The sequence below is a fragment of the Festucalex cinctus genome, chromosome 20 (genome assembly GCF_051991245.1).
Source record: "Festucalex cinctus isolate MCC-2025b chromosome 20, RoL_Fcin_1.0, whole genome shotgun sequence".
Taxonomy (NCBI): domain Eukaryota; kingdom Metazoa; phylum Chordata; class Actinopteri; order Syngnathiformes; family Syngnathidae; genus Festucalex; species Festucalex cinctus.
Genome location: NC_135430.1, coordinates 15,672,392 through 15,691,279, shown reverse-complemented (window position 1 = coordinate 15,691,279; position 18,888 = coordinate 15,672,392). Strand labels below are relative to the sequence as shown.

Here is an 18,888-nt window from a genome sequence, read left to right as displayed (position 1 = left end):
GAGAGGTGCTTTTAGATAAGCGAGTAGTCGGCCTGATGTCAAATGATAAATACGACATTGTGGGGCGATAGCTATCGATTATTAGATGAGGAGCTTCATTAAGACAAAAGTGTTAAAAAACTATAAAAAAATGTAAAAATAAATCAAAATAAAAAGATCATTTCATGAGCAAAATGTAAAATATCTGTTTGGGTGTATGTGATTTATCAACATCGTCAATTTTACAACCTCATTTAATTTGCTTGCATGCAACTTTAATTTTGTTCAGTAGAAGGCAAAATAAGATAAGATATGGTGATGGATAGTCAATTGATATGCATCTTATCAGAAGCGCTGTAATGGGAAAAGTTTGGCTTTGAGCGTCTGTCAAAACCGCCCGCGTGAGTTCAAAGGTCACCTTTTTCCACAGTTGATCACTTAGTTGGCTTTTGTGCTACAGTTTTATTAACGAAAAAGTGTGAATTTGCACTACATAAAGTCCTCAAAATCCTGCTCATCACTTTAACTGTAATTAGTAAGAACATTAATCAACCTTTAATATAGTTTACCATTTTGACCACTTCAGTACTCGTATATCCACCCAATCTTCTATGCGACAATAGTAATTGCTTTCAATGGAAGAACCTCATTAATCAGTATTCTGCCCTCTCCGAGCAGGTGTGCGCAGTTTTAGATTGTGAACAGTTCTTCAATAATAATTTGTGTATTTAACTGAACACATAGCCTTTTGTCCTAAAAGAGTCTGCTAGCCCAATGCTAACAAGCCTACTGTAGCTTTGTTTTACAAAAGTCTGCTAGCTTAATGCCAACAAATAATGTTGATACGCTGTGCGTTTGTAGCTAATTTAGCTAATGAATTCAAACTGTGCAGCAACACTAATAGGCATAGAGTCTTCCTACTCTGAAAAGAACGACTTGTATTATGAATAACTTAGCGTTCGGAAATATGTGCATTCCACTGAGAGGGTAAGAGGCAACGTTTGCCTCGCTCTCATTAACTTCCGAACGCACCAGTTCGCAAAATTACTACTTGTTTTGTTTATAACTCGTCTTAATTAACTCGCTAGCCCACACAGCTAGCTAACGTCAACGTTAGCCAGCCTAGTGAAAAAAAAGCATATTTCCGAACGCGCCCAATAGTCTGATAGCTCAATGCTAACATGCCTGTCAAGACGCTATCGGTGACCTCTGCACGATCGGTGCTGCGCATGCGCAGAAGAGCGGCCATTTTGGACCGCCAACTACGGCAACCACACTAGAACAAATACCTTTATATGCGTGCGCGTTGGTAAAAACACGATACAACATGGGGGAAAAAAACAACATAGATTATTGATGCATTTTAAAGTAACTAAATAAGTTTTAATCCTATGATGAACATTTTACTTTTGACCTCATTACATTATAGTGAGTCTGCATTGTTGTACTTTACCTCACCCACCCTCAAAACCTATCCTATTATATTAGCCACACATTGTTCCAAAGACAATAAAAATACTGCAGAATAAATGTAAAATATAAAAATGAAGACTCACTTGGAATGTAATGAAAAATAAAACGTTCGTCTTTAAAACCTGTAGAATTAAAACAGTTTCTTTATAATGCATCAAGAATCTAAGAGATTTTACAATGTTGTATCATGTTTTTACGAACGCGCACTATCGTAGTCTGCCGTAGTTGGCGATACAAGATGGCCGATCTTCCGTGCATGAGCGTCACCGATAGCGTCTTGACAATGCCTACTGTAGCTTTGTCTTACAAAATGTCTGCTGGCTCAATGCTAACAAATAATGTGAAACGCCGCACGGTTATAACAAATGTTGCTAACGAATTTAGCTAACGAAATGAATTAACAAATTTAGCAGCGACGCTGAGGTAGTTCTAAACTTTTTAAACAACAAAAGAACAACTTATGTTACTGTACTTTTTTTCCCATGATTTCATCAAATGCATGTGCCTTATCTACATGCATGTGCCCCCAGAGAGACCGAGAGGCACAACACAAGCAGCACAATCAATTTTTATGAGACCTTTAGGGGCCCCTAGAAATCTCCGGGCCCTAGGTCATTGACCGTGTCCGGCTAATCCCAAGTCTGCCCCTGCACGCTAATGCTAACAGTCAAGGTGACCTGAGTGAATGCGAGCGAGCCCGAGGCTAAATGATTGCTATCCAGCGCGACTCTCAGGAAAACTTTCCCTCTATATCCACTCTCCAACTAGATTGCTAAAAGACGGCATAAAAAAATGAGCACACTTCCCCAGTGTTTTGCTGCAAATATACCTGCAGCTCTACGTGTGGTTAATGAGAGAAATACGGTGAGAAATGGCTTTCCGTGACCATTCTGATGTTCTGTTCAGAGGTGCCAACTCTGAGAAATGAACAACTGAATCCATACTGATAATACAGGGTGGCGGGGTGCCTTTATGACTATAGATATATATATTTTTTTTATATTTAATCAAAAATCTAGAGCTAGCCTGCTGTTTTCACTCTGTAGTAGAATATGAGTGCACCTGAGAGACCGAGGCATAGAAATATGCTCTCAATTCAATCAGTTTCTTACTTTCCACGCACACCAACCAAGCAACTCAGCACGGCCCAAAGGCAAAGAATGATGGGAAAGGCTTTTTCTTATTATTCTCATGCTCATAATGTGACAGGCCGGACATGGCCACCTTTTTGTGATTTATTAGCCTGGGAGAGAATTTTGATGGCCAAAGTATTATTCATGGTGAAATGTGTATTAAGATAGAGCCTACTGCCATGCCCTAGTTGTAAATTGAATGCCTTTTCACTACTCAATATTCATTTAATCACAGATTCTCATTTTAAAAGAGATATTTTATCAATAGCGCAAGCGCATTCTTGTTTGGAGGCTTCTTCCGCGGACCACGAGGGAAGATCGTGTTTCGTTTCTAGAGAAACACATTGTGAATTTACGATTAAAATGAAATATAGCTCAAGAGTGTGAGTTACGGTGGCCATTTTGTGGTACATTTTAGATGACACAGGTGAGTAGGAACAGAAGGTCGGAATAATCGCTATAATGATGATGATGATGATGATGGGAAAAATTGCAAATATGACACAAAAAATAGAATTGTATGTCCATAGATGACCACACTGTATTCCACTACTTTAGTGAACGTGTAGTGAAACGCTTTAAATTAATCAGCACTTTGAACAATAAAGAAAACAAATTCAACAAATCAAATTAGGACCTGTGGCATTTTAATATTACAACAAATGGGTAGCACTGTTTCCATTAGAAAACCAGCACCTCGAAACACAAATAAATGCTGTTTACAAGACTATGGCTGAACCGATTTAACGTAAAACAGAACTAAACACGATCACATCCCATGAACAACATTCAGTAAAGTATCATCATTAAGAATATATGCAAAAGTGGCTTTTATGTCCATTATCAACACTCTGCAGTGTTTGTGAGGTAAACCCACAACATCTGCTCTCCTATTTAACATGATTACATTGCTCGGCGCTGAATCACGAGGGTGCGCGGCGGGATTTTGGAGAAGGGTGCCAAAAGTCCCATACCGGCACACTGACTACTAGTAGGCTAATCCTTCTTCTGAAACATGAGTCATGGTAATTTTTCATTTAGTATGCGGATACTTTGTTTAATGCTGTTTTGTTGCATTGACTCAAAGCGGGGCAAACATTTTTGACTGGCGAGTACGTTCGAACACACTTGTAGACTAAATGCTACAAAAATTACAGCATAGTTTACCAATATTTTCCTTTTTTCCATGTCTTCTTCTACTCATTAGGTTTTCTCCTCCACCTGTTCTCGTCAGCCCAGCCAATCAACTGCCTCCAGCCTCTCACGCCTTGTCCAGGTGAGTCTCGTCGTCTCATCGATTTGTTTGTATTTAGTTCCTTGCTTTCTTTCGGTCTGTGTCACGTTGTTGTTGCCGTCAAATGTTATATAGCTTCTTCAGTGCTGTGTGTTTTATTCCTCCCATGTTTGTTCTTTGTGTTTTATTGGGAGTAATAGCAACTAGAATTTACTCCCAAAACAAGACGCGGTACTTGAGTGTGGGGTGTGCACAGACTGTCAAGTACGCTAGTGTTAACATAGTCACATTTCATTAACAGAGGAATTACTCAGCCCCTATTAATTTATGCAAGGCACTTGTCACGCACCTCATTTTTTTGGTAGTCTGAGTGCGTATAGCCAAAACGTATTTTCCCTCACTGTTAGGGTTAAAAAAAACAAAAACAAAAAAACAAAAAAAAACCTGTGCTCATGAAAATTGCATTGAACAAACAAAATGGATACAAAAACATTATTTTAAAACATATATTCATTAATAAATCCACTAAAACATTTAATATATAACGTGTTATGCAGGTAGAATCATCATGTTTGCTCAAAAGCCATTTTCAAAAACATTAGATTGGTTGAAAATTAGCACACAAAAAAATAACCCCCACATGTGTGGACTGACCAATAGTATAAATTTGTGTGAAAAACATCAAATTTACCCAACTGTGACATCGGAGGTTCTGGCCATCGCCATCGATATGACTTTTAAGTACAGTAATTTCTTCGTGATGCGGCTTTGGCAAAGTTTAAAATGTACTTGCGAAGTCCAGTGACGGCGATGTTTCTTGTGTCTTCCATTAATCTGACAGAAATCAATGTAACCCAAAAAAAAAAACAGATTTCAGCTGAGACAGCACATTAAGTTAAAATGTTGTCAGGATGTCTTGCGTATGTGAAACATATTGATGTCCTGTGGCGGCCTGCCAAAAGCAGAACATCGGCTCCAAAAACGAAAATACATACGTGGGCGCTCATCAATATTTGCAATGACAGGCACTTTTTATATCGGATTGAATCTTGAGGGAAAATGACTGTTTTCAATCTTGAGACTCATTTCATTTAGTCTTGCATGTATTCTGGGAAGATTGCAAATACTGAGCGAGGACCTTCAGTTTGAAGTTTGCGATTAATGTTCTATTCATTTATTGATTATTTTGTTCGCCACCAAATCCTCATTTTGAATCCATGCTGTCCAGTTGGGTTCACCATTTCGTTTTTTCTTGCTATTCAACGCTGCTTTTAACGCCTGCTGAATTCTTATTTGATATTAAAATAAGATTAGAATGGAAGACAGACCAGGCAAATTTGACTAAAAGCGAAGCGCTAGCCTCCAAGGTAACATCAACAAACGTTAATGCGGTCCAATAGAGGGTAGCTAGCAAAAGAAATCTTAATTTGAAAGTTACCTTCACAGTTTTCAAAAATAAAAACCGGGATACTTTCTGAAAATCAAATGATAACATTAATAATAATAATAAATTTCTACTACTAATACTACTACTAATTATCATAATAACAAAAATAAACAACTCTACTCCTTTCACCAAATATTTGATTAAAAATACACCCAAATAATAAAAATGACAATAACTTGGTCTTTAAATTGCAGCAAATATGCTAACCTAATCGTCTGCGAAGACTTCAGTCCAACCTAATCTGTCAGTCACCATTTAGCAAATGAGAAGGGGCTTGAGGCGGATCCTTGTAAATTTGTAAATATTTTCGCATTATATAATAATAATAATAATAATAATAATAAATGGCTCTACTCCTTTCAAAAATATTTTATTAAAAATACACCCAAATAATAAAAACGATACTAACTTGGACTTTAAATTGGTGCTAATATGCTAAGTTGCAGCCATAGCAATCACTAGAAGCAAATCAGGGCAATAGAAATATAATGCACAGTAGGCATGCATGCACAAACTAGTAAGAGGCTGTGCATATACAATACATAGCAATGGCATATAAGAGTGTGATCATCACATGTGGAAAAGGCGTAAAAATTTGTAACATTGATGGCGTAGTGGTTCACTTGCCTGACTTACGTGCAGGCAAAATAAGTTCAGTTCCCACTCGGAGATGGTGTGAATGTCAGACTGTATGTTCAACTGGCAACCAGTCCAAGATGACGTCTGCCTTTTGAGCCAAAATCCGCTGAGGAAAGCTCCAACTCCACTTAACTCATTTGCTCCCAATTACGTGTAAATACGTTTTGTTTTTTTTAATGTTCTGTCCCAAAGACGTATTTATCCGTTTCAGCCTCTCAACTGCAAAGAACGGTTGCTGAAATGGTAGTTATTACACAAACGGCCAGCAGGTGGCAGCCGAGCAAAGGAGATCAACCAGGGCCATCTAGAAAAAAAGCTAAATTACTCACAATTTTAAATAGATTTGTGAAAACTGATGAAACTTAGCTCTCTTCTAATGCTAATTGCTGCAAAACGGTAACGGATAGAAACATACTTTTTTTTTTCCTGATGAAAGAAGAGACTTTAATCTTTCTTTTGATAGGTTCAATGCTTTTATAGCAATAGAACACAATATTCTGTGGGTCTTGCAAAATGCGTCAAAATCCAGTAAAACAGCCGGGAGCGAACGGGACTGCTTCTGTGAAAATGGCTCAGAGTGAATGAGTTAATAATAATAATAATAAGCCTAGAAAATGGTTGGATGGATAGATGGATGTTTTCCAATTAAGCTATTAAAATATTGATTTCCATGCTCCATTTCAGAGTCTTGAAGATAAAATTAGAAAAATGTATCACACTATCTCAGCCACATTTTTTTTTTTAACAACACAATATTTGTTCACCACAAATGTTGCTCACTTTTTCGAGCCATCATCTGTCTCTATGACATGGAACAGGGTGATGTTGAATATGACCTGGTGTCCGTTATTCCAGGCGTACAGCACTCTCTCTCTGGCGTTGTAGTCAAGCATGGAGATATGGAAGTACTGGTTGAGAAATGGAATGTCTATGTACTCGTACGTTGAAGTTTTTGTGGAGTACGCGTAGTAAACCTTTGCTCCAGATAGGTGAGAGTTGGTGATATAGAGCGTCCCGCAGATCATGAACGACTCCCCCGCGTTCCTTTTGGAGTATTCGGTGTTCCAAGTGTTTAAGACCTGCAAGGTGTCCGGATCAATCTGGGAGACGACGACGTTTCCCGCGTTTTGATTGGTGGCGTATGCCACCCACATTCCCAGTTCATCCGCCATGACGTCGATGTCCGAGTACCCGCCCCACGTGTACGGGTACATGTTATGGAAGCCGGCGAATTCCAACGCTCGCTGGGCCAGCACGGTGCCCGTCTCGAAGCTGTACTTGACGATGATGTTGCTCTGGTATTTGTTGTAATAAAGTGAGCCGTTGTAGACGATGTGATTGGTTCCCTCCCATTTGAATGGAAGGCTGTAAGTGCGAGCGACCACTCCGGCCGTGAAGTCCTCCATCGTCTTGAACTCTCGGACGATCTTACTGTTGGTGTAACCGTCCATGTACCAAACCTATACGGGTTGGATAGATGGATGGTGGGGTTGGGCAGACGGAAAGGTAGGATTGATTGATGTTGAGCAGATGAGTGGGCAGACAGTGGGTAGGTTTGATGGATGGGTGGAAGGGTTATTTTGATAAATAGGTTGGATAGGTGCACATTATTTAACGTTTCAGTGAAATTTCGGGATAAAAACACACATAAATACAGTACGTTACAACAATACAGTATTAAAGGAACAACAAAAAGGGATTTGATCAAACTATTCTGTAAATGTGCATTGTAATTGATTTTATTTTTGTGTTTGTTCAATTTGTAAGACGGGTATCGGGATGTATTGTAGATGCTAACGGCCAATCAGAGCCAACGCCATTTTGCATACTGTGGTTAATAGGAATGTTCGATACCACTTTTTTTTCAGACCGATACCGATGCTCAGTCCCTCAGTACTTACCGATACCAACTGCCGATACCAGTAGTACATTTTGACAAGTAAAAAAAAAATCACAAAAAGATATTTTTAAACAAACATATTTCCTTTAATTTTGACAAAACAACAACTCACTCTTCAATAGTCTTAACGCTCAAAATAAAACACAAAAATTCTCTTTTAGTTTAAGATTCACAATTTTGAAGTATTTCCAAACCGGTGAAGTTTTGGTGAAAAACTGCTGCAAGCTAGCGCCACTTACTGGCGAGGAGGACTCACTTAACGACTTCCCCCTCTGCCATCGGTCGCTTGTACTCGTCTGCGTCACGAGTACTCGAGTACTTGAAAAAAGGCTGGTATCGTCCCGATACCGATACTTGATATCGGTACTCGCCCATCCCTAGTGGTTAATGACCTATTCATTGAAATCGCATATGAAAAGCACACTGACCCAAATAGTCTCATAATTCTTCACAATTTTTGTTCTTCAACAGTGCTTGTTGTTTGTTCCTGCTTGTACTATGGAGGTGTTGAACAAGGTTCAAATAAGTTCTCAGCCACGCTTGCTTGCTATGCTGTCAAAAATGATGGATATAATTGACATTGACTGTAAAAAATAAAACTATTCTAAACACAGATTCTTATGAAATTTGTATTCAGACATGACTCCTGACCAACCCTGGCTACCACATATCGCTGATGTTGATCAGAGGGTCAGTGTGCTGTCTTTTTTTTTTTTTTTTTTTTTTTTTTTTTTTTTGTAACTGGATTAATTGGCTTCTTCCTCTAAATTGGAAAATAATAATTAAATAGCACTTCGTCTGCTCTAAAAGACGCCGGCCCGCCAGGCAACCGCCCTCTATGCCAGATGGCCAGTCCAGCCATAAAACTATTACAAAACACTAAATAAAGCGAATAAAGACATATAAAATTGTGTGAGTAATAATACAAAAAAAAAAAAAAAAGATAACCTTTAACTCACTCTGTTGTGTCTTGTAGATACAAGTGAATCAGTCATCCATGCCCCAAAGCGGGTCCCAGAGGTCTTTATTGTAACAGGCCCATTGATTTTCATTAACTTCCCACATGCTGTTAATAAAGAAAAAACAGCCGTCAAATGAAAGCACTGGACTGGATTAGGTCAGATTTTTCGGTATTTCAGAATGCTTCTGCAGCTGCTGCTCATTACAAATCACCACTATGGCGGATGCTAGGACATTTCCGAAGAATATCAGATTGTTATACATCTACACCATATTGACTGAATTAAAATAAGAGGAAATGTGTAACATATGTGCGGACTTACAAAAGATCGAAAGGTCACAACTAATAATGAATTATGCTTTGGATTTTGCAGCATATATGATGCGTACTAAAATTCTAATCGCGTTTCACTCACTTAATTTGCCCATACAGCTGCGCAGCCGGTTATCCAGTCGCAGGAGCCGCTGATAGAGCTCATCATAGTCGTAGACTCCAAGTTCCTCCTGAATGCTCGTTAAAACTGCTGAGAGATTCCTGATCTCCTCTTTGAATTGAGAGATGAGTGTAGCATCCATCTTGTACTGCTCCAACACTGGAATCAATGGCTTCAGCGCGTCCATCTTGTCTTGAAGCTCCTAAATGTGCAGACAGTAAAAATAAATAAATACATATATACAACTTATAAAGAGAAAAAAAGAAATTGAATATGTTAGACCTGGAAGTTTCTGGCCATGATGGATTTCCTGTCATCCTCAAACTGTCTGAATTTAGTCCTCAGGCCTTTCATCTGGTTTTCCATCTTCATTACATACTGAAAATCCCTCTGGGTTCGCAGGTTGAGCACCTCAATGGACTGAGACATGTTCTGCACCTACAACCCATCAATTCGTAACAACACTGCCATGTGAACATTAACTCATTTGCTCCCAATTACGTGTAAATACTTTTTTGTTTTAAGTGTCCCAAAGACGTATTTATACGTTTTTTTATTTTTTATTTTTTATTTTTTATGCTAGTGCATAGATAAGGCTTTGATGCAGCCTCTCAACTGCAAAGAACGGTTGCAGAAATGGTAGTTATTACACAAACGGCCAGCAGATGGCAGCAGAGCAAAGGAGATCAACCAGGGCCATGTAGAAAAAAAAAAGCTCAATTACTTACAATTTTGAATAGATTTGTGAAAACTGATGAAACTTAGCTCTATTCTAATGCTAATTGCTGCAAAACGGAAACAGATAGAAACATACTTTTCTTTCCTGATAAAAGAAGAGACTTTAATCTTTCTTTTGATAGGTTCCTTCCTTTATAGCAATAGAACACAATATTCTGTGGGCCTTGCAAAATCAGTCAAAATCCTGTAAAACAGCCAGGAGCGAACGGGATTGCTTCTGTGAAAATGGCGGCGAGTGAATGAGTTAAGATGAATATTATTATTAAAATGGAAACAAACACCAGGAAGAGTTTTTAAAGTGAACCATCACCTACCTTCTCTAGCAGATGGCGGAGCTGCCTGCTCTTCGCGTCTCTGGAGCACAGATTTTGCTCTGGAGCCACAACAGTGCAGATGCAGCGCCCGTCGTTATCCTGGGCCGAGCTGTACACCTGCCAGCCCTCTCTCGGCCCGATGGTCTAAAAGCACAAAACCAACAATTACATTTAGACTCCATCGGGATTCGGGGACGTGAATAGTCGAATGTTGGTAATATTATTGAGCAATCATACACAAAACTGTCTCAATTTCATATTCACTCTGAACAAACATCATTTTGTCTCTCGAAGAGGTGCTGCTCAATTTATTGCTATAATAATGTATTTGCTTTAATGGTACAGTAATCAATCGTCTCACCAAGTTTGTGTTGATTGTTAGCGTGGTGTCAAAATCGGGACACAAATAACAAGGCTAGAGTGTAAATAAGTTATTTACTTAGCACGCTATCAGTAGCACAACAGTAGTTAGACAGAAGATCGTACGTAAACAATTATTATGCAACCTACACCATTCGTCGCCATTTTAGAACTCCTTTCCTTCTCTTATTATTTAATGGTATCTGCAGAGTAACGCTGCCACCTAGAGTTGTGATCAGGGAACACAAGTTGGTTTGTTAGCAGGTTTACTGAAAAAAACAAAAACAAACAAACTTATTTTTAATATTTATTGAGATATTTCTGTCTCACATTTGTTGCTATCTACCGCACTATTCTTGTTGGAGTTCACGCTACAGGTTGCCGATACCGGAATTGTGCATTGTCCGGGATTGCGCAAACAAATGCAAATTTGTCTCGCCACGCTGTTTCTTCTTCTTTTGTGAACCGTTTAACCTTGGTAGAGGTTTGTGCTCTACTGAGCGCTGTTCTGGTTTCTCCATTAATCAATCCATATACAGCCAAGGTCAGAGTTTCTTTTAGTCGCTACTATTGACTTTTTTTTTTTTTTTTTTTCACCACGAGGTGAATTCAATAGACAGAAGGTTTCACTCACAATGAATATCCATGACTCAAAACACAAGACATATATAGTCACTGTAGAAGATATTGTTTTTTTTATTTTTAATTATTATTTTTTTTGAATGTATCTTTCCTGTTCTTTCTGTAGTGATGGAAGACAAAAGTCACTATCCAGGAAAATCCACTCCAGGACTCAGCTGAGACTAATATTTGGTCAATCTAGGACCTTTTTAGAACACGACTTAACCTGTTATGATCTGGGGTTGGATCCCAAAAACGCAGACACAAATAAGACCTTAACTATTTATTCACATCGAGAGGCGTGGAACAAACTTGACTAGACGAGAAACAAGGAGAGTTGTACAGAGGTAATAATCCGACAAAAACACACACTCAGATAAAGAGATTAAAGATACTTGACATCACATAGCTTCTGACATCACATAGCATCTTACCAGTTGAAACTAGATGCTGGTTACATCAGTTCAAAATAGACACTTGACCTCAGTTCAAAATAGACACTTGCCCACACGGTCATGACCCAAACATAACCCTTGCATGACCCAAACTTAACCCTGGCATGACCCATTTATGATAGTACCATGACCCAAACATAACCCTTGCATGACCCAAACATAACCCTGTCATGCACTCGCATGACCCAAACTTAACCCTGGCATGATCCAGTCATGACATAACCTTCATCCAAATCCACAGAAGTCTCACTTTCATGCCCAAGCCTCATTTCAAATTCAGCTGAACTTTGGAATAAGATTTCACGGAAAGATGAGTGTAGATTATATCTCCATCTGTTGTTGTTGTGTGGGACTCCGGAATGCAAGCAAACGGAATTAAAACTCTTCCCATTCAACAGATGAATGTGAATACGGCCCTTTTGGCACCCTTCCACGGTGTTCTCATTAGTGCTTACATGAGCCACAGTGCAATTTATGCTGCAGGCAAACGTTCCTTTCTGCCAGTTTTGCATGCTGTTTATATCCTGCGCGGTTCTTCTTCCGCCTTTGTACCCAATCTCGAATTGTAAAACAAGAGCAGAGCTTCCACTTTTAGCCGGTCTCCGAGGTGGTCTGTCTTTGTTTGCTCACAGTCAACATTGCCGCACAAAAGGAAGACGGACCAATGTGCTGACTGTATGCAAAACGCTTTGCGCTATCTTCCAACCAAGCGCCATTGAGCTCGGTGTAACCTTTCGAGGACAACGCGTGGAGAATGCTGCAATCAACGTGTAATTTACCACACTTTTTGTCTGCGCCAATGCTTTTGTGTAACTCCCCATTGTCTCTACAAGTCTGTCGTCAGACGCCTGCAACAAGTCTCCAAAGGCTCTTTAGCTTCCTTAAAATGCTTCTGTGCAAGCAACTGAAAGGAAAGACATATCTTCAGTACGAGCTTTCCTATAGAATAGGATAGGGTCAAGCTGTTGCCATCATACTTTAAAAAATTGAATTTATTGTACTTATTATAATCCTTCAAGGGGAAATTCAATTTACACTCTGCTGTCTATTATTTTGTTGCTGCACGTCACGCACACACATAAGCAAATCGCACACCCGCAGAGAGAAATGTCAGCGTGAAAGGGGCGCACAAACAGATCTGCATCTCTTGAGCTGTGGGGTTTCAATTTGAATTTTATTCATTCAAAAAGGGACGATTCATGAACATCGGTGAAAGCCAATCCAAACCCTTACAGAAAGTGTCAAAAGACACATAACTGGAAATCACTGCCAAATACTAAGAAAAAGCCAAACAGCTAAAAAGTTAATTGTTGTGCACTGTGCTGAAGTTTCACACAATTTGTAATATTTTTTTTTTTTAACACACCCATCCTTCTATTTTCTTAGCTGCTTTTTCTTTCTGTAAAATTTTCTGACACGTTTTTTAAATTTTTATTTTTTATTTTTTTTATGTACTAGTGGTATTGGTCCTGTTATTGGTATCAATGAATACTCGAGTTGAGTCCTCGTACTTGTATCAATAAAAAAAAAAAAAAAGTGGTATGAAACTTCTATTATTGTTGGCAAATACTAACAAAATAACTAAACTATATTTGAAAAATTATAAATCGTTAACAAAATAATGTGAAAAGCAAAAACGCTTTTAAAATCAAACTAAAACCACATTTTACGTTAAATACTGAAACTACAATTATGGTAGTGACTTGTGATATTTTTTTTTACTTCACTTGATGACACTGTTGGTTTAAAATGCAGTGGAAATGTAATCAATTTCCATTGCTCTGGCCTTTATATTTAAACAAAGATGATGGTGCTCCATTTACAGTTGTAGATAAATATCGCAAATGCTTCATGAAGCTTCATGAAGCTTTATTTTCTCATTAATGAATTATAGTGAAAGTTTTGGTTTCGTCTTTATTACTTGATTTACAAAAGCTGTTGGGGTTCATTTGAAATGTATTTATTTTTGGTATTGCTGTACTGTATATTCGTACAGAAAACGGAAGGTGAAACAGTCATTTGAAAAATGTACATTATTACACAATATTTTTTTTAATCTTGTTTGACAAATGCTCCATATATTAAGAAAAATACTAAGAAAAACTAAATCAAAACAAAATATTTTCAAAATAATAAAAACTAACAATCCTGTTCCAAAAAAATAATGAAAACTCACATTTAAAAAAGAAAGTTATCTTGTTCGGCAAAATAATAATAATAATAATAATAACAAAAAAATAAATAAAAAAAATTAAAAATAAATAAAAAAATACTGAAACTAAGAAAAACTAAAAACAAAACATTTTCAAAATAATAAAAACAAACCTGCTCCAAAAAAAATAAAATAATACAAACTAACTCTAAAAAAACAAAAAACAAAGTTAAACTGAAATAAATAGCAAACTAATATATATCCGCATTACCAGGACCTCCATTTACAAACCCATCCACCTTCTACCTGTAAAGCAAATGTGCTAACAACAACTCAAAAGACAAGTTTGGGACAATGCCAGTGACACAAACCTGCAAACTGAAAGCCAGACCGCAGCAGATGCTATTTATCTCCTCGTCCATCTGCCTGTCCAAACAAGCCACCGCGGTGTAATGTGCACTACTGTTATGGATGATCATACAGCCCAAAGGAGTGAACACTTCAGCTGTAATGGCAGAGGAAGATGAACTTGAATGCGCAGTCAGTTCTCTAATCAGACCCAGGCAGACATCGGAGACAGCCAAGACGAATGCTAACACCCGAAAGACGGCGGCCGTAGCGACACTAGCGACCATCAAACAGGTTGCGGTAATACACTGACAAAGAGAAGACTTCACATTGTGGAGAACAAAAGACAAGATCCTTCCTCTCACATTGACGTTGATGAAACGCGTCCAGGGAGATTAGTTTCCTCGAGGCGCGCCGCACACTTGTCGTCTTTGACTTCAGTCACCAAGAGAGAGAATGTGGAAGCAGCCTGAAGGAGGTCAGCCAGAGATTCTCCTAATTGTACATCAAATTGCGTCGAAATCAGTATTCATGTGAGCAACTGACATGATGGGCCTGTTGATGCTTGAAGTCGGTTGAGCAAATAGCTCCTAAAGTTTTGGATGTGACTACTACCAGTACATGTTCAGCTTTCAGATCAGATTAGAAGCTGAAGTGGCTTCACTACTTGACGTGGGTGCCGGCACTGTCATTATCCTCCCTCGCAGTGTTTATGACTGAATAACAGATACATTCAACTGAGAGTGCTCTCTGAAACGACCCTTTTGAAGATGTAAGAACGTGCGGAAAGGTAGTTTCTTAAAAGTTCATTTCGGTATCCTCGGTCAAAAGTGTAACAACTTTAACAATAAAAAACTAACACTGGGAGAACTATTTGGGGAAAAAAATCTAACGAGTTCGATTTTTATGCTAACAAAAATTGGCATGCTAATTCCAAAATTGCTGACTTTTTTTTTTGCACCTCAAGTTTTTCTTCCACAGATAAGCAAAATTCCACTGATTATCTGTAGAAAGACTGTAGTAAGAAGTATGCATTGTCAGTCACAATTGAGGCGTTGAGAGATGTGTGCAGCTCTTGGGAATGTTTCAGTACTCTGAATATCTGCAAACAGAAAGCTAGCATAGTAGCAATTATATCTTGGTGCTTTATTTGCATATACACACTCTTATTTCATTTCTTATAATTTTTTAAAATCCTATAGCTCAAAAACTTGACGCGACAGAGAAGAGCAAGATCAGATTTGGATTCCGCACCCAAAAATGTTGTAGTATATATTTATTTTTAATATTTATTTTAATTTTTTTGTTGATTCTTTCTGAACTGTGGATACTGTTATTGTTTGTCTCCATGCTAATTTTCAGTATACTTTCTGGTTCATGCAGAATGACAATGCAAAAGTTAGTACAGCAAGGCGAGCAGCTCCATTGTAATTCCTCGATCCACATTTTTATTGAGATTCTTATCAGCCCAGTAATACGGTCTGCCGCACAAAGTTGAATTTGTAGTCGCGGTGTATTCATTGCAAATAACTAGCACAACACCTCTCACCTGTGTCCTGCGTTTGCTGCTATAATAACAAAAAACTGATGACAGCCTCACACGGTCCAAAAATAGTTCAACATTATCCGTCCATTACTCCATTTGCTTCCACTTTTCTGCGGGCCGCAGTCTAAGCACGTACGGCCAGATTTTCCTTCCCCCTTGGTTCCACATTCAGGCATTCCGTGTTCTGTAGGCCCCTTAACCTTGGACATGCACTAAACAATGTCAATAACCGCACAACTTTTACAGCCATAGGAACGTCAATGGTGCTTGCATTTGACAAAGCATCCAATAAACAAGGCCTCTGTTGTCATAGCTAAACCAACAATTTCTCACAAATTCAGTTCTGGGTCGGAATTTTATGCGTTTCCACACTTTGAGGTGATTTCTCTCAATATGATGTGAAACGGCTCGATATCAATCACAGCTCGTCTTTGGGTATCTTTCATTTTTATCCCTGCCTCACTGTAATATGCAAAAAAAAGAATGGTGGTTGCATCATTTTTCTGCCACAATGGCTGATTTTCCTTACGATTGTGAATGGTTCGTCTGAGACAGCAAAATTATACACTGTGTCACTCCACTGACTTTAGTCTAGAGCATCACTTGACTTCTACGATCACAAGGACAAGTTTTCAATTGAGGATCAAAATGGCTATGTTACATTTTCATCTATCCCAAAAAAGTTGGGTCAAATTAAATCAATAACCCAATTTTGGAGGTTTTTTTTTTTTTTTTTTTTTTTTGGTGGGTGTATTCATTTGACATAACCTTTTGAGTTAATTGAATAACCCAATTGAATTGAGTAAAAAAAAAAAATAACTGACCAACTGTTATTTAACCACAAAAGTTAAAAAACAAAAACAAATATTTATTGTAACCCAAAACGTTGGGTCAAATTAAATCAATAACCCAATTTTGTAGGTTTTTTTTTTTTTTTTTTTTTTTTTTTGGTGGGTGTATTCATTTGACATAACCTTTTGAGTTAATTGAATAACCCAATTGAATTGAGTCAACAACAAAAAAAATAACTGACCAACTGTTATTTAACCACAAAAGTTAAAAAACAAAAACAATTATTTATTGTAACCCAAAACGTTGGGTCAAATTAAATCAATAACCCACAAAGCAACCCAATTTTGGAGGTTGTTTTGTGGGTGTATTCATTTGCTCCAACCCTTCGGTTAACTGCATAACCCAATTTAACTAGGTCAAAAATGAACTGACCCAACTTTTTGAGTTATTTAAGCCCAAAAATTTGGTCAAATTAAATTGACCCACAAAACAACCTATTTTATTTTTTTGTGTGAATAATTTATTTGACCCAACTTTTTGGGTGGATTGAATCACCCAAAACATTGAGTCAGTCCCTTTTTGACTCAATTTTTCTTTTTCTTTTTTTTTTTAACCAAACTGTTTTTAGAGTGTATTTGAGATAAAATGGCAAACAGTCTAGTTCCTGTTTCCTTATCCTTGGACCGACATGTCCTCCAGGTGCAGTCTCTAATGGCTAATCATACGCAACAAAAACTCCACTTTTCATTCTGATCATGATGCTCTATTAGCAGCCACGGTGTAATTACCTGGCTGGCTCGGCGCAGACGGAACATTGCGCAATGCAAATATTTTTGATTAGCTCACAAAAGCTCTGTTAGGACCCACACAACAGAGACACAAGAAGAAAACACACAGGTGCCTCTTTAACCTGGCTGGCCTTGGCTTATATTAAATTGAACATGTGGTTAAGGGAAGCTCTAACGCGCTAATTTACACGGCAAAAGTGGAGGCAGCCAAATTGCTCCATTCAATACATGGAGGAACAAAGCTGTGTGTGTGTGTGAAAGGTCTGGCAGCCTGTGAGTGACAGCTTAATACTTTGTGGCTTAGAGTAATTCTATAAAAGGTTTGCATTTTCAAATCATCTTTTAACACCAAAGCATTGACTGTTGGGTAATTAGCATGCAGTTGGTGCCCCAGTAATGTGACATAGTCCCCCAAATGGCAGTTGGATATTAATTGATTTAAACACAAATAATGAATTCAAACTTTTATTTTATAGTCAACCAATTCTAACTGGATCAATACACTTCAACTGAGGTTTAAAGTCTTTGAGCAGGGGCATGGTCGTTTTTTGTTTTGTTTTTGTTTTGTTTTTTTCCCCCAGTCAGACAATTTTTAGCTTTTCAGCACCATGACATGGACAGCTCCTCACTTGTCAATCGTCATTGAAACAGACATTTAGAGGCATGCATGCATATGACCTGAATCGTTCAACTTTTGTCGGGTCCGGATGATGTCATTTAAGATGAATATTAGCTTAAATTCACTCACTGTAGGAGCTGTATGGCACGTAAGTTGATCTAAAGCATCAACATTCATTTAAATCCACTGTTGGTTATAAATACGTAAGAATGGAAAAATCATGAACCAAAACAGAAAAGAGTAAAGTGATGAAGTGAAACTCACCATAGACGGGTACAATCCAAAGATGGTCAGGGACAGGAAGGAGTACAATACACTCAACAGGAGCCGCATGCTGACTGCTGCCTGCTGCCACTTTGCTCCGAGCCGTATTCCTACCTGACTACGAGCAGCCCCACAGCAGCTTGTGTTTTTTTTTTTTTTTTTTAAGGCTCTGGGAGTGCGCAGAGAGCTGCTCGCGAATAAACGTCGGTTCGCTCACTGGCATCACACCCACCTCTCCTTGGTAGGCAGTGAGAGGCAAGGAAAGGACGATGAGGGTGAGAGAACGAGAGAGAGAGAGAGAGAGAGAACCATTATGAGAGTTGTATGGACTATTTGATTGATTGATAGATATTTATCAATCAATCAATTAGAAATAGAATAATGTATTGTAACCTGCAAGTGTTTCCTGTGTGTAGATTTCATGTCTACCCATGCTTTTGCTCTCGAATTTGGAAGAAGAAAAAAAATGCACGTCGGTTAATCGAGGACTCCAAATTGTCTTGCCATAAGCTTGGAGACCCCCGATTAAACCAAAAGCAGATTACTGTTATCAGCCTAATAAGTCTGCTGGCGTTGTAATCAATTAGACCAGTCATAAATCAAAATCAGGCTAATTGAGTCTGGATGTCATACATTATTAATAGCATCTGTTTTCACAAACAGTGGTGAAGTATAGATGAAATTGTATTAGA

General features: G+C 38.2%; 1 protein-coding gene and 1 long non-coding RNA gene across 4 annotated transcripts in view; one reads left to right on the top strand and one right to left on the bottom strand.

Moving 5' to 3' along the window:
- LOC144009401 (uncharacterized) overlaps positions 1-18,888 on the top strand; it is a 31,541-nt gene that overhangs the window by 5,966 nt on the left and 6,687 nt on the right. For 2 of the 3 annotated variants that reach the window (XR_013280908.1, XR_013280909.1), the window contains exon 2: positions 3,793-3,861. This is a non-coding gene — a long non-coding RNA (uncharacterized LOC144009401). Of the gene's footprint in view, positions 1-3,792; positions 3,862-6,890; positions 7,139-18,888 lie in introns of those variants that run through there. The other variant, XR_013280910.1, reaches the window with a different exon arrangement.
- On the bottom strand, positions 5,742-18,405 carry olfm3a (olfactomedin 3a). Its single transcript, XM_077509126.1, has 6 exons — positions 18,197-18,405; positions 10,252-10,395; positions 9,482-9,637; positions 9,182-9,401; positions 8,765-8,871; positions 5,742-7,365 (listed from the first exon to the last, which is right to left on the bottom strand). Exons 1-6 carry the CDS (start codon positions 18,263-18,265, stop codon positions 6,682-6,684), a joined length of 1,380 nt encoding a protein of 459 aa, XP_077365252.1. The 5' UTR covers positions 18,266-18,405; the 3' UTR covers positions 5,742-6,681.